General features: G+C 36.2%; 1 protein-coding gene across 5 annotated transcripts in view; it reads left to right on the top strand.

The window, feature by feature from the left end:
• Positions 1–13,673, top strand: part of STAT4 (signal transducer and activator of transcription 4) — a 91,190-nt gene extending 77,517 nt beyond the window's left edge. For 4 of the 5 annotated variants that reach the window (XM_019740778.3, XM_019740777.3, XM_019740779.3 and 1 more), the window contains 10 exons: positions 2,390–2,473; positions 3,990–4,088; positions 6,940–7,075; positions 8,632–8,681; positions 9,319–9,413; positions 9,720–9,856; positions 10,189–10,380; positions 11,802–11,868; positions 12,251–12,359; positions 13,378–13,673. In XM_019740778.3, the coding sequence (XP_019596337.1) occupies positions 2,390–2,473; positions 3,990–4,088; positions 6,940–7,075; positions 8,632–8,681; positions 9,319–9,413; positions 9,720–9,856; positions 10,189–10,380; positions 11,802–11,868; positions 12,251–12,359; positions 13,378–13,404 (996 nt within the window). In that variant the 3' untranslated portion in view covers positions 13,405–13,673. The remainder of the gene's footprint in view (positions 1–2,389; positions 2,474–3,989; positions 4,089–6,939; positions 7,076–8,631; positions 8,682–9,318; positions 9,414–9,719; positions 9,857–10,188; positions 10,381–11,801; positions 11,869–12,250; positions 12,360–13,377) is intronic. The other variant, XM_019740781.3, reaches the window with a different exon arrangement.

The raw sequence follows: 13,673 nt of genomic DNA, 5'->3' as shown, positions 1-13,673 counted from the left end.
ATATTGAATCTCCCTTTCCACCCTTTTCTAGTCAAATAATTCCACTTCTGTTTACATTTTCCCACGGGACTGATTTTTTAAAATTGTTTATGCTTCTTATACCATCTCCAAAATTTTCACATCTTTTTTGAGACTAAACACAATGTGGATACACCACATTAAGAATAATTTTCTCATAAATTACACCCAAGGTTCTTCTGATTCAGAAGGCCTGGGATGAGGCCAGAGATCCTGTTTTTCTCACAAGCTCTTAGATGACAATGCTGCTGGTCCTAAGCTCATAACAAGGTAAATTTCATCTGGGAAAAACAGCAATTTCTGTCCCACTCCTTTCCACTGCAAGCCCTCTCCCCAGAGGTGCTCATTTTCTGAGCTATAAATATCATGCTCATAGCATACTGATATTTCTTCACTTTATAAAAAATTTTGTACATTTAATTCCTGAATTTTTTCCATAAATGGTTAAGCTATGGTTCTTTTATAGCCGCTCTCCCCATACATATAAATTTCCCCCATCTTCACAATGTCATTATATGACATATTTTGGTTTAGTTAATACATTCAATGTTTACATTAGTATGATTATAAAAAATTGTTCACAGCTGAGCCATATAATAATATGATTGTATTTCCATTCTTGTATTACTTTTAGTTTTCCCTGTATTTATTAGTTGCCTCAATTTTTTAATTTGATCAGTTTATTTTATATACTTGTCACTACTATAGCCCTAAACTTTCCTTCTTTACTTAAAAACTCCTCACAATTTGGTCAAACATGTCAATCTGAATTTCTTTTTCTTTTTCCTTGGCAACATCCCTCAGAACCCTCCATCTGTTGCTGCAATCTGAGTTGATTGACCTCTGATTCTATTGCTCAATTGCTTTTTGTTGGGGTTTTTTGTTTTGATATATTTTCAAACGTCCTTTCACGATCACCCTAGGGAGTGCATCTTCTACTTAATTAGATATTGAGAAATTATTTTCCAAAGGGATTGTACCAACTCCCATCAGCAGTGTGTGAGTTATCCTTGGGCTATGCCATTGGTCCTTCCTCTATTCCTTTTTATCTGTTCTCTTTATAGAACTTCTGCTAGTTTGCTGTGGGAGTTTCTGTATTAATTCTGTGTTATTTTTTCCTATCCTATTTTTCATTTCTTCGGGGTTTTCTTTTTTTGTTTTACTTTCCGGATCATTTCCTTCATCCTATTTCTAGTCCTTCTACTGATTTGCCTATTTCTCTTATTATATTTCTAATTCTTCATTATTGTTTTCTGAATGCTTCTTTTAATAACATCTTGTTTTTGTTTCACTGATGTAATATATTTGTTATATCTGTAAGGATATTAATAAAAAAATTTAAACATCTTTAAGAACTCTTTAATGAAATATGTATATTTCATTAATTGTGCGTGGTGGGAATTGTAGACTTACGGGTGATTATTAGGATGTTTATCTCATTGGGGGACCCCCAAAGGCAGTATCTACAAGCTGTTTTCCTAGGTCTAGTCCACTTCTTGGATATCTTTCCTAGAGATGTCAAACTGGAAGGGCATGAGCTTCCCCGTACATTTTTACAAGGCCTTCCTTTCTTTAACACAGCACTTCACCTCTGCCCTCAGCTTGACCTTGTATCCAAAATGCAGGGTGCCTCTTTAGTTCCTCTGTTTCATCAGCTCCAGAGAGTAAACCTCCTGTCCCCAACAAGGGTTGGGGAGAGGTGGCATCTCCTGCATGGGCTGGAGCTCATAATTTCTCCAGGTCAGCCTTCTTCATTCTCTAGCCTCAGGGGCTCACTGCGTCAGGCCCCTGGCTCTGAGGCACATGGCACCTTATTGCCACCCTCACTCCACACTCCCCTACCTCTCAGTAGGAAATCTTGGTTACAGTTTTACTTTATATTTGAAAGTAAACAAAATTCCAGCTGTTATGTGTTGAAGTTTCTGGAGGGAGTAGAGGAAAATACAGGTAGGTTTTCTACCCACCATGTTTAACTCGAAGGAAATCTTGCTTTCTCTTTAACAAATTCATTGTGTCACCAAGTTGTTTCTGTTATATCTACACACATATGACTTGCTTTTATTACTAGTTGGTAAGTCAAAAGGATTGATTTCCCAAAATTAGAAAATAAAGAACGATTTGTCTGAATTTCAAGTGATGAAAACACACTGGAATTATAAAAGCCAGAAATTATATTGTTAAAATTATTCTGCTTGGAAATGAAGATTTGTTGAACTCTATATGTAGCCTAACTAACTTTCAAAATAATAAAAAATATTCCACTCTAGGGAATATTTGGGGGCATGTACTCTGATAATTATTGATTTTTATAGATTTTCATAGATGGAAAGTTTGCATTTGTAAGATAAAAACTTACTTCTTTCTCCCCAAGGGCTGTCACATGGTGACTGAGGAGCTTCATTCCATAACCTTTGAAACACAGATCTGTCTCTATGGCCTGACTATAGATTTGGAGGTAGGTATTTCAAGAAACATCTGCTATTTACTAATAACATTTTCAGGAATTGGTCAGCATTTGTAAATGAAAGCTCAGTCTTTTCTAGGTATTAGTACATCCCTATTCATTATTTTTGCTTTAATTTAGAAAATCAATATGGCAAATATTAACTAATTAGACAACCTATACTATTCTGATTAAATATGAATGATAAAATCTCGTGGGCATTATGAATTCAATATACATACATATTCTTGTTTTCTGGGATTTTCTGAGTCATGGATACTCAGTGGAAAGCCTACAGAGAAATAAATATCCTTGAACCATGTCATATAGTAATAGCTTTTCAAAAATTTAACTTGTACATAAAAATCCCTCAGAAAGAAGGTTTTTCTAATATAATGAGTAAAGATAAATCATAGGAGCATTAACAGTACGTGGTTTTGATCCTCTTACAACATTCACCATTGAAGTCAAAGAAGAAGTAAAGAAACTTTGGGAATTAAATTGAACATGATTGTCTATGAGCTCCTTGAAGGCAGGACGTCATGCCTCATTTGTCACTCCATTCCCAGTGCCTCGTACAATGCCCACCGCATAACAGATGCTCAACATTTGTTGAATAAATGAATGAATAAGTATGTGAATGAACAAACACAATTTCACACACCCTGAGTATGATCGATCCTATTTGTAGGGTGTATTATTTTAGAGTTCTGCCTTTCCTGTTATCTTAATGAACATAAATATAGTTACAAAGTCTTCTATGGATTCCTTCCTCATCTCTTTTCCCTAAACTTCTGTTGCCATGAGCTATTAAGTTCATCAAATGGTTATTTCACTGTCTACAGTTATCTAACCTTTGTTATTGGGAAGGGACGAATGAAAGTTGCTTAGTTTCCCAGACTAGTCTGTGAAAGTGTGTTTATTCCATAAAGTTGAAAACTACAGTACCAATAGTACTAAGTTGAGTTCTACCACTACAAACCAGACAACTCTATCTCCCATAATGCTTTGTATTTCAAAATTGCTTACCTCTTCATCTTGTACAATAAAACTCCTATGTCTGGTATATTAATTAGATCTGGTATATTATGTTAGATCATAATTTGAACATATTGATCCATTCCAGAGAAATATTTAAAATTAGATTCCTTAGTGTAACTTATTAAGAGGATAGTTGCTAAATCAAGACAAGCTCTAATTCATTGCATTTAAGGCAGTATGTGATATAAGAAAGTATAAATATTTATACAACGTCAAGGAAGATATTGGAGAAGCTGACTGACCAAGCACTTTTGAAAGGATTCCTGTTTCTATAGTTTCTTTCCTTCCTACACCCTTAACTCATATATGGTCAGAAAGTTCCAGTGCCTTCACACACCGTTTTAGTGATGAGGGTAGTATAGACACCAGGATTGGAGGAGTGGGATTGGCTTGAGATGGCCCTGGGGAGAGGGGAGAGGGTCAAGTGTAAAATCAATTTAAGGTGCAACTACCTGTAATAACTATGCTTTTTTTTTTTTTTAACCAGACCAGCTCATTACCTGTGGTGATGATTTCCAATGTCAGTCAGTTACCTAATGCTTGGGCATCCATCATTTGGTACAATGTGTCAACCAATGATTCCCAGGTAAATTCTCTATCCCTATTTCTCCTCCTTTAATTCTATTCAATGTGATTTATTGTCAATAAAGCCCACCTTTATTGTATATGTATGTAAGTAAAATGTTGGCATGTCTTTGTGGGTTGTTTTATTCCAGAACTCCAATATGTCTAGTTGTAGGATTCCTCTCTCAAGTTATATTTAAAGTATTATATTCAAATGTACTTGGACCTGAGAGAGTTCTGGCTAGCAAAAGTGACAGTGGGTCTGGTCAGCTCCCAAACATGTGCATCACAGAGAATTCTAGGGTCATCCTGTGGTTGTGCTAACTGGGCTCTGGGGGGACACCTTGCTGCAGAATTTGATGACTATCTGCTGTTTACCTCCTTAACTACTTTTGGCCACATCTCCCACAGGCTCTTCTACAAAGGTAGAGAATTGGTTTCCAAATAAGTAACTAGACTCTTCATCAATCTTGCCTAACTACACACTGACTGTACAAATTTTTGAGTTGATTGTAGATTTAATCCATTGACGTTGATTATAGATTTAATCCATTCTAGGCTCAAGTTGGGTTTTGTTGCCATCTAGTGGTTACTTGAGACACTGATCAAAAGTTGGCCTCAAGTTACAAAGCAAGCAGAGAATAGATGCTCTTCTTAAAAGACAACCAGGGAAGGGAGTGGCAAAAAAAGATGAGTCAGCACTTCCCCTTGTTCCCTCTTAGAAAACCTCAGTGTGTTGTCCTGGAAACCACCAAAATCTAGAGAAAATAGGTCAGATATAAATAACATTTCTTCTTAATTCAAAGCAAATATTCCTTCGAAAGGGAAGAATTCTTTTACCTTAGGTTCTGGCAATGGAAACAGATATAAAGAGTCAGCTCTAAGTGTTCTTTGCCTTTTATTTAATGTGCCTAATAAGGAAAGAGCATGCAAAGTGACTCAGCCCTGGCATCTGAGACAGAGTAACTGCAGAGGAAGGTTGCTTTGGGAGAGCTTTGGGCCTTGCTTCCATCCTCTCAGCCTCCAGTGAGAAGAACAGAACTCATCAGAGAAATCACTTGGTCTTTAAAGCCAAGAACAGCCAATACCACTGAAATGAAATGTCATTCCCCATAGGAACTACGCACATTAAGAGCTTTTCATCCAACTCCAGGACTTAGGAGGGAAGATAGGACACTTCCCTGTCCTCCAGCCTCAGAGTACAGTGTGCAGCAGTTAGCTTTCTTCAGCATCCTTTTTCTATAGGAAAGATACCAAAGTTGTCACACTAACTGTCCCAGATTCTGCTCAGCTCCTGGATGAGGAATCTGGAGATGTAGATCATATGCAGCTCCTAAAATATAGATGCACAGCCTACCCGCAGAGTCCAACATAACAACTAACTCTGATTTTTCTTCTTAATTTTATTCTGCTTCAAAATCCAAGCTCCTAGACCCTGGTTCTATTCTATGATTTTTGGCTATTTATCCAGACACAATTCTCAGGTTCAAGGAAAATGGCCTCGCTAGAAATTCTTTCTCTCCATTCCTCCCCTTCCTATCTCCCACCCTTATTGGATGCTGTGTCCTTTTATTCTCACTTTCTGAAATCTCTTGAATTGGTTCCCTTTCATGTTCGCCAGAGGTCTTCTCCTTGTACTACACTAGATCTCTCACTTCTTTACCTCCTTCTCTCTTAGAACATCTTTCACACCTTCTGCTTCCCCGAAATCTGAGACGAAGTCTTCTGTTCCACTATCGTTGACCCAGTTCCTGGTACAAACAGTCTTGTTTACAGTTGATCATGCAGAAGATTCTCTTGTCTAGAGAAACATAAAAAAAGACTACTAATTTCAGTAAAACAGGAGTCCCAGGTTAACTATAAATTCATATTGTAGGGTCATCTTCCTTAGCTTGAGACTTAACTGCTTTTGTGCTTGGGATGCTTTGTCTGGTCAAGGTATAGCTTGTACCAATTAAATAACATGATATAAGTTTTGTTCAAAATTAGTATTATTTCAGAAAACAGTATCTGTCCAGTTATTTGTTGGACAGTGTTAACCACGAAGTGTGATAAAAAAATATGGTGAATGTTTCAATTTAAAAAAATTGATTATAGTAGAAGAAACATTGTCATTAATCCCCCTCAAAATACTCCCCCTCGCTTTGAACCACTTTCTGAAGCAGTTCTGGAAGTCTTCTTTCATGAGTGTCTTTAGTTGTACTGTCATGGCTTCCTCGATATCCTGAATTGTTTCAAAACATTTACCTTTCATGATCATTTTGACTTTGGGGAAGAGCCAGAAGTCGCACGGAGCCAGATCCGGTGAATAAGGTAGATGAGGACACACCGTAATGTTTTTATTTGACAAAAATTGCCGTAACAGAAGTAGTGTGTGACACGGAGCATTGTCATGAGGGAGGATGAAGTAAAGACACTCACGAAAGAGGACTTCCAGAACTGCTTCAGAAAGTGGCAAGAACAATGGGATAAATGTGTTCGAAGTGAGGGGGAGTACTTTGAGGGGGGTAAATGGCAACGTGTCTTTTACTGTAAATATTTTTTCATTTAAACAGTCACTGTATGGTTTGGTCACACCTCGTACTTATATGAATTTAATGATAGTCTATAGTCCAGGGAAAGATAAAAAGACGCCCAATGATTTTTTCAAGGATAAGATGGAGCTGTATATTATTTTAGTCTGAAGAAACAAGGAACTCTTTAGGAAAAGAAAAAAATCAGTCTTAATTAAAAACCACAACAGAAATGAGATATTCTGTATGTATTGTTAACTTAGGTTGGCCAAAAGAGTTTAAATCAGGAATCCTATATATTGAATTACAGTGTGTTCAGTGTGATTAATAAATATAATCATCATTGCAACTCTGTTTCAGAACTTGGTTTTCTTTAATAACCCTCCATCTGCCACTTTGAGTCAACTCCTGGAAGTGATGAGCTGGCAGTTTTCATCATATGTCGGTCGTGGCCTTAACTCAGATCAACTCAACATGCTGGCAGAGAAGCTGACAGGTGAGAGCTGGTCGACGGGGGAACTTGCTCCTGTTTTTAGTACTCAAGTGTTTTAAAGAAGCAGGGTGATATTACTACTATTAATGATAACAAGTATCGTCACAGTTTATTGAGTGCCTACTATAATGTCAGGCACAAGAGCTAACTGCTTTACTGTCTCTCTTACAGAAGTGCTTTCAGGGTGAACAATGATTCTTTAAAGCAGAATGATCTATTTTATAGATGAGGACACTTAAATTCAGAGGTTAAGTCATTTGCCACAGCTGCATGGCTAGTTCATAGCAGAACCAAGACACAGGCCAGGCCTGTCCACTTCTCTAGCCCCTTCCTTTCCATTCCACACTCCAGTCTTCAGGGTGTTCTTAGGCCTTTTGCAGTGAAAATAACGTGAAGTCTTATAATGGTGCCTAGCTTTTTCATATTAATATCACAATGGTCATTAACCACATAGAAAATAGCTGAAAATTTAAAATCAATGCAATAGAAATTAAAATCACCGAGGAAATACTTAATTCTTTATATTAAGAAAACTTCTGTTTTGACATTTCTAAAGTTTGCAAAATAGAGACACTGGTACTCCATGTAGAGATTATAACATAAGCTCTTTCTAAAAGAATTTTAAGAGATATCTATATTTTGAAAGTCTGGGGTGAACACATTTAGCACCAAAAAAAGAATTAAAATTGGATTTGTATACATTTTTAGTTAAAGTAGGGCCAAAGATGCATTTGAGCAATAGTAGTGGAAATGTGTGTGATTTAAGTTTGACTTACAGGTGATGCTGTAGCTATTACCCGATCAATAGGTTTTTAAACAGATCAGGGCTTTGGGAATATTATAATATTTACCAATGTAAATATCCTTTTTAATTCTTATTTATAGCATATACCACATAGTAGGAATTCAATGAATATTTGTTAATGAGTGAGTAAAAGCTCTTAAATATGTAGCATAGATAGCCACCATATTCTTTCAGATCTTTATCAAAGTATTCTTATGAGTATAATTTCCTTAGAAATTTAGATAGAAACTCCTGTATCCTTTCACTGCCCTGATCAAACCAGTCAGTGGCTCCTTGTTGCCCAATGAATCTTTAGTCCATCCTTTTCATGGTAGTAGCCAAGATTCCTGGTAGTCTGGCTACGTCTAATTTATACAAGTTGATTTTATAATGTTTATCCACCAAGATCTGGCTGCTCTTACTGTTTTCTATATAAGCCATATTCACGTCCACTATTCATCCTACATTATTCTTATTACTGGAGTGGCTTCTTTCTCCCCCTCGGACAATTTATATTCTATCCATTCGTGGAGGCTTGGCCCTAGACACCCCTTTCCTAAAGTTATCTTTAGCAAAATCCATGGTAAAGAATTGTTTCCTAGATAGTAAATTTCGTGATATATTTTTACTGTCTTTAGCATTAAGTACATTATAAACACATAGCAGGTGCTTAAGAAATGCATGAAAGAAGAGGGGGGAAGGAAAATCTAAACTGAGCACCAAATTAAAGAGTTTAATTGTTTAATAAAAATCTCATTATTTTCTTTCATTTTAGTCCAATCTGGCTACAGTGATGGTCATCTCACCTGGGCCAAATTCTGCAAGGTACAAACAGGGGAAGGGAGGACATCACTTATATGATGTTTTTTCTACCCGACAACCGTAGGTAGTCTTTTAATATCAATGGCAACATGCATTTAATTTGGAAGAAGAATGTTTTAAGATTTAGAAAATACATTTTAAACTGCCAGTTGGATATTGACATTGCTTAGAATTTTGGCTATTTTTTTAATGTTGGAATTAGGATCTTGTATATATACCTTTTTATACTTGTCTAAACATTTCCTTCACATAAAAATCCCAAAAAATCTCTGAGCAAAGAGTTAAAGGAATATTTAAAGCTTTCAATACACATTACCAAATTGCCATCTAGAAAATTTGTCTGAATTTACAGTCCTTACCAGATAAGAATGCATGTTTCTCTATGTCCTTGCCAGAATTGGTTTTTATCATTTTTCATATTGTAGATCTGATGGGTGAAAATGTAATAGTGCTCCTTTTTGAGTCTCCATATCATAATCTGGGAATTTGATGATTATTTTATTAAGGTTATTTTAAAAAGAAATTCTAAAGTATTGTCTCATTTTACAGAAATATTTCACTGAAAAAAATGGAACTCAAATTATTATATCAACATTACTAGTGAAACAGTTATTGTCCTGATGTTTGTTTATTTCAATAGGAACACTTACCCGGGAAATCATTTACCTTTTGGACATGGCTTGAAGCAATATTAGATCTAATTAAGAAACATATTCTTCCCCTTTGGATTGATGGGTGAGTTACAGGGTATATTTTCCACATGAGTTCATTAGTTATTTTTATGCTGTTAGTTTTTTCCGTTTAATCTTTTCTCTTCGAGCATGTTTAGTGTCATAGGGGGAAAATGTAATAGTTGCAGTTTCTCACATTCTTCATAGAATATTGACATTTACTTCAATCTGTATAAGACTATTTCGGGCACCATAGGCTTTTGATTACACTCAAAACAAATTTAGGTCCATTCTTTGTGAATGAACTAAATGCAAATGTAATAAATTATAGTCTTTGATCAGATGAAACTATGCATTGTTCTATTTTTAGGTATGTCATGGGCTTTGTTAGCAAGGAGAAGGAACGACTCTTGCTAAAGGATAAAATGCCTGGAACCTTTTTGTTAAGATTCAGCGAAAGCCACCTTGGAGGAATAACTTTCACTTGGGTGGACCACTCTGAAAATGGTACATGATCACTACTGTTTATTCCTGTGAAATTAGTATTGAGTTTGGTTACTCGTATTCCAGTTTTCAGAAATGTGTAGCATGTTGTTCTATTTTCCACGTGTTCAGTGGGTTTGAGTATTTGTTATTATAGTTGTGCCAGAACACGGTATCATGAATTTCTCACAGCCCATGTGGGTGTCCACTATCACATGGCAATCTGTACTGTCTAGACTGTAGAGAAGGGCTGGCATTGTTTTATAATCAGTGTCATGAAGATAATGTGGGTAGGAAGAATGACCACAAAGAATATCTGTGGGACCCAAATATGCCCCTCCTTTCTGTTTCTCCAGGAGAAGTGAGATTCCACTCTGTAGAACCCTACAATAAAGGCCGGTTGTCTGCTCTGCCATTTGCTGACATCCTTCGAGACTACAAGGTTATTATGGCTGAAAATATTCCTGAAAACCCTCTGAAGTACTTATACCCTGACATTCCCAAAGACAAAGCCTTCGGTAAACACTACAGCTCTCAGCCATGCGAAGGTTAGGCTCTTTCTATTTGCTTTTCTTTTTAAGATTTTGGGAAATAACATCATATTGGAGTAAAGTAAATGAAGTTCCTCTTTTTATGTCTACTTGATCACTGTCATGTCCAACGGGTATGTGCTGGTCAAAGCCTTGGAAATGAAGTGGTGTGTCAGCAGTCATGAATGGGGATGGCTGGGGCTGTCCAACTCTAGCAGAATAGTTAGTAATCAGTAGCTGTCACCAGACTTCACTGTGGCCATGGAGGCTTCTCACAGCCACTTGGAGAGTTTTGGTTTTCTCCTTCCTTCTGTGGTTCTGACTATACTTCTGTGACTGCGGGGTGGAAGGGAGGAAAAGAAAGTAATTATTAGAAAGCTGGTAAAAGTTAGGCAAGTCTGTTTTTTTGCAAAAGCTTAGGGTTTATAAGCTTTATATTTTTTATCTTACTGTAGTCTCTAACTCAGTATTGTTCATTTGCCAGGGAGGAGACAAGAGGGTCTGTGTAATATCTCCTACCTCCTAGCCTACCCATAACAAGTCTTGACATGCCTACCTTTCCTGGCCAAAATAATACCTGGCCAAAAGAGGCATGTGGTAAATATTTGTTGAATACATGAAAGAACATTCATGAGATTAGCTACATAATTGTAATATAAATTCATCATTCTGTTTCTTTAATGAAAGGATGTACAATCTATTAAAATATTCATCTATAGCAACTAAATCTCTGAGCACCATCTTGTGGAATATCCTACACCTGTCATTCAGAGAGGGTGACTTGCTGCCACCCTATTTCATTCCCTTCTGAAATAAGCAAACAAACAAACAATAACAATAACAACAGAAAACCCTGTGGCTTTTAAGTGTCTATATCTGGTGAAATGCAACAAATTACAGTTGAAAAATTACAGTTGGTCCAAATTACAATTGGACCAAACACATGTTCAGTACGTATAGCAGAGAAATTTTGGGAATGTTTCCAAGGTGAGGTTTGTATATGTTACTGTGACTATAGAACAGTAGCACTTTTAGTAACACTGATATTTATGCTTCAAAATTTGTAATTATAAGATTGTGATTGGTGTCAGTTTTAATGAAAAGTCCTGAGTTATTATAAATCCCCCAATATATGAATAAATCAGTTCTTATAATCAAACTTAAATGTAGCATAGAAGCCAGTAATATTAGCATAGAATATTGTATTCTATGCTAACACTAATTCTAACAGTAATAGTAGCATAAAAAATGTAGCATAGAAGCCAGTTGATTCTCAATCTTTCTCACGCATTTAAAGACATTAATATGTAAAGTCAGATTGGGCCTGCCAAGAGATGTTTTTCTCTTTTTAGCATTACTTATATCTTTTTAGACGTTTTTTCTAATTTTATCAATAGTATTGATAACATTTTCCCCAACTTTGTGCCTTTCTTTTTCAGTCTCAAGACCAACAGAAAGGGGAGACAAAGGTTATGTTCCTTCTGTTTTTATCCCAATCTCAACAATGTAAGTAATCTTAGTCACATGTAAAATATTTATTACTGAATTTATTTTTTTTAAAAAAGCTTTCCTATAGAAAATTTAAGGGTAGAGCAGAGTAGATATAACTGAGAATAAAGCATTTTAATGCTCAATGTTCCATTTCCTTTTATACATAAAGTGTCTTCGGGACGTACCACATTCTATCATGACTGGAATTATGAAGTTGTCCTTTCACATGCCATATATTTATTCCATGTAGTAGGCTGAAGGCTGTGTTATCAAAGAATGAATTGGGCATTCTCAGTGTCACAAATAAAGTCCTAGAAATGAGTTCCTGACACAGTAAGTCACCACCAGCTATGATTTTTTAAATTCTTTTTAATATTTACCTTGTTACCTCTTTAAGCCGAAGTGATTCAGCTGAGCCACCGTCTCCATCAGACCTTCTTCCCATGTCTCCAAGTGTATATGCAGTGCTGAGAGAAAACCTGAGTCCCACAACAATTGAAACTGCAGTATGTTCCCTTTCTTTTCCATTGCTGGTCAAGGGCATTCCTAATGAAGTGGAGGTGGTGTGTGAATCAAATGGTCTGAAGTTCTGGACAGTGTGAGGAAACCAATTCATTAGCACGGCCCAAGGGATGTCTGTGCAGTCCTGTGTGTTGCTGATATTACTCACACCGAAAGCAGACACCTTCACTTATTTGAACTGCTTTAAATTCTTTCCATCACAAGCTACCACAGGGCAAAATATTCCTGTACCCGCACTCAAATACACTTCTCCCACTGTTGGCCCTACCAACCCCTATCACTCTCTCCACTTTAGCATTCAGCACATATTAGTCAATAGTTATAAGCCTAGTTTAATATTAATTTTAGCAGTTAAGCACCACAAATCCCAATTTTTCTTGATTAACTGTTACTTGCCTAATTTGTTCCAGAAGCTTCTTTACGTGAATAACAATCAACAGCAGTATAATAATAATCCTCTGAGAACTGAGTCATAATTATAAATGCAGTAAGGAGATTTAGGATGCCTCCTATCTGTGCTTGTACCCCAATACTGACAAGCAATTCAAACCCCCAATTTACATGAGGATGAACATACATCAGAATAATAGAATCTTGGAGGGACCCTGAGCCCCAAGAGATTTCTATCTGGCTATAAATCAAGTGGTTTTTAGTTCTTTTTAAGATTTCCAGGGATGGAAAATTCATACTCTCCTTGGACAGCTTATTCCAACGTTAGCGGTCCTTAAATCATTTAGTTATGAGAGAACTTTAATTACGCTTTGCACCCATTTCCTCGTTATGTTTTTGGTGGGAATAAATAGGCCTTCTTAAAACAGTTATCATCTATATAAAAGGTGCTTTTATTTTAGACTGATCAACCCCAATTATTTTTTAGAATACTTCGTACTTAATTGGTAGAATGATTATGGAGTACTTAGTAGAGAATATTTACCTAAGAAATAGTGATTTATTTGCAAAACAACAGTTTCCTCAAAGATCATTTTCATGTTTCAATTTTAGATGAAGTCTCCATATTCTGCTGAATGACAGGATACACTCTTGATATTCAAAAGAAGGAAGCAAAAAAAAGTTTAAAGACTGATCTTTGCCAACAATCACATCTTATTTCTTCAGCTTTGTATATACCGGTTTCCAGGAAACGATTGAAGTCTGAAGCTCTCCTCTCACTGGCATGACTCTCCTAACTGGGAGTGTTGTGATTGAAATGCTAAAAACCAGAGCTTCAGATAAACTTGCAAGATAAGACACTTTAAGAAACCCAGTGTTAATATAATATAAAGCCTCGTTTGTATGTA

The sequence above is a fragment of the Rhinolophus sinicus genome, chromosome 17, assembly GCF_057876585.1.
Source record: "Rhinolophus sinicus isolate RSI-liver-muscle chromosome 17, RSI-T2T, whole genome shotgun sequence".
NCBI classification, from domain to species: domain Eukaryota; kingdom Metazoa; phylum Chordata; class Mammalia; order Chiroptera; family Rhinolophidae; genus Rhinolophus; species Rhinolophus sinicus.
The sequence above is the reverse complement of the archived record's forward strand: the minus strand, read 5'-3'. Positions and strand labels throughout refer to the sequence as shown.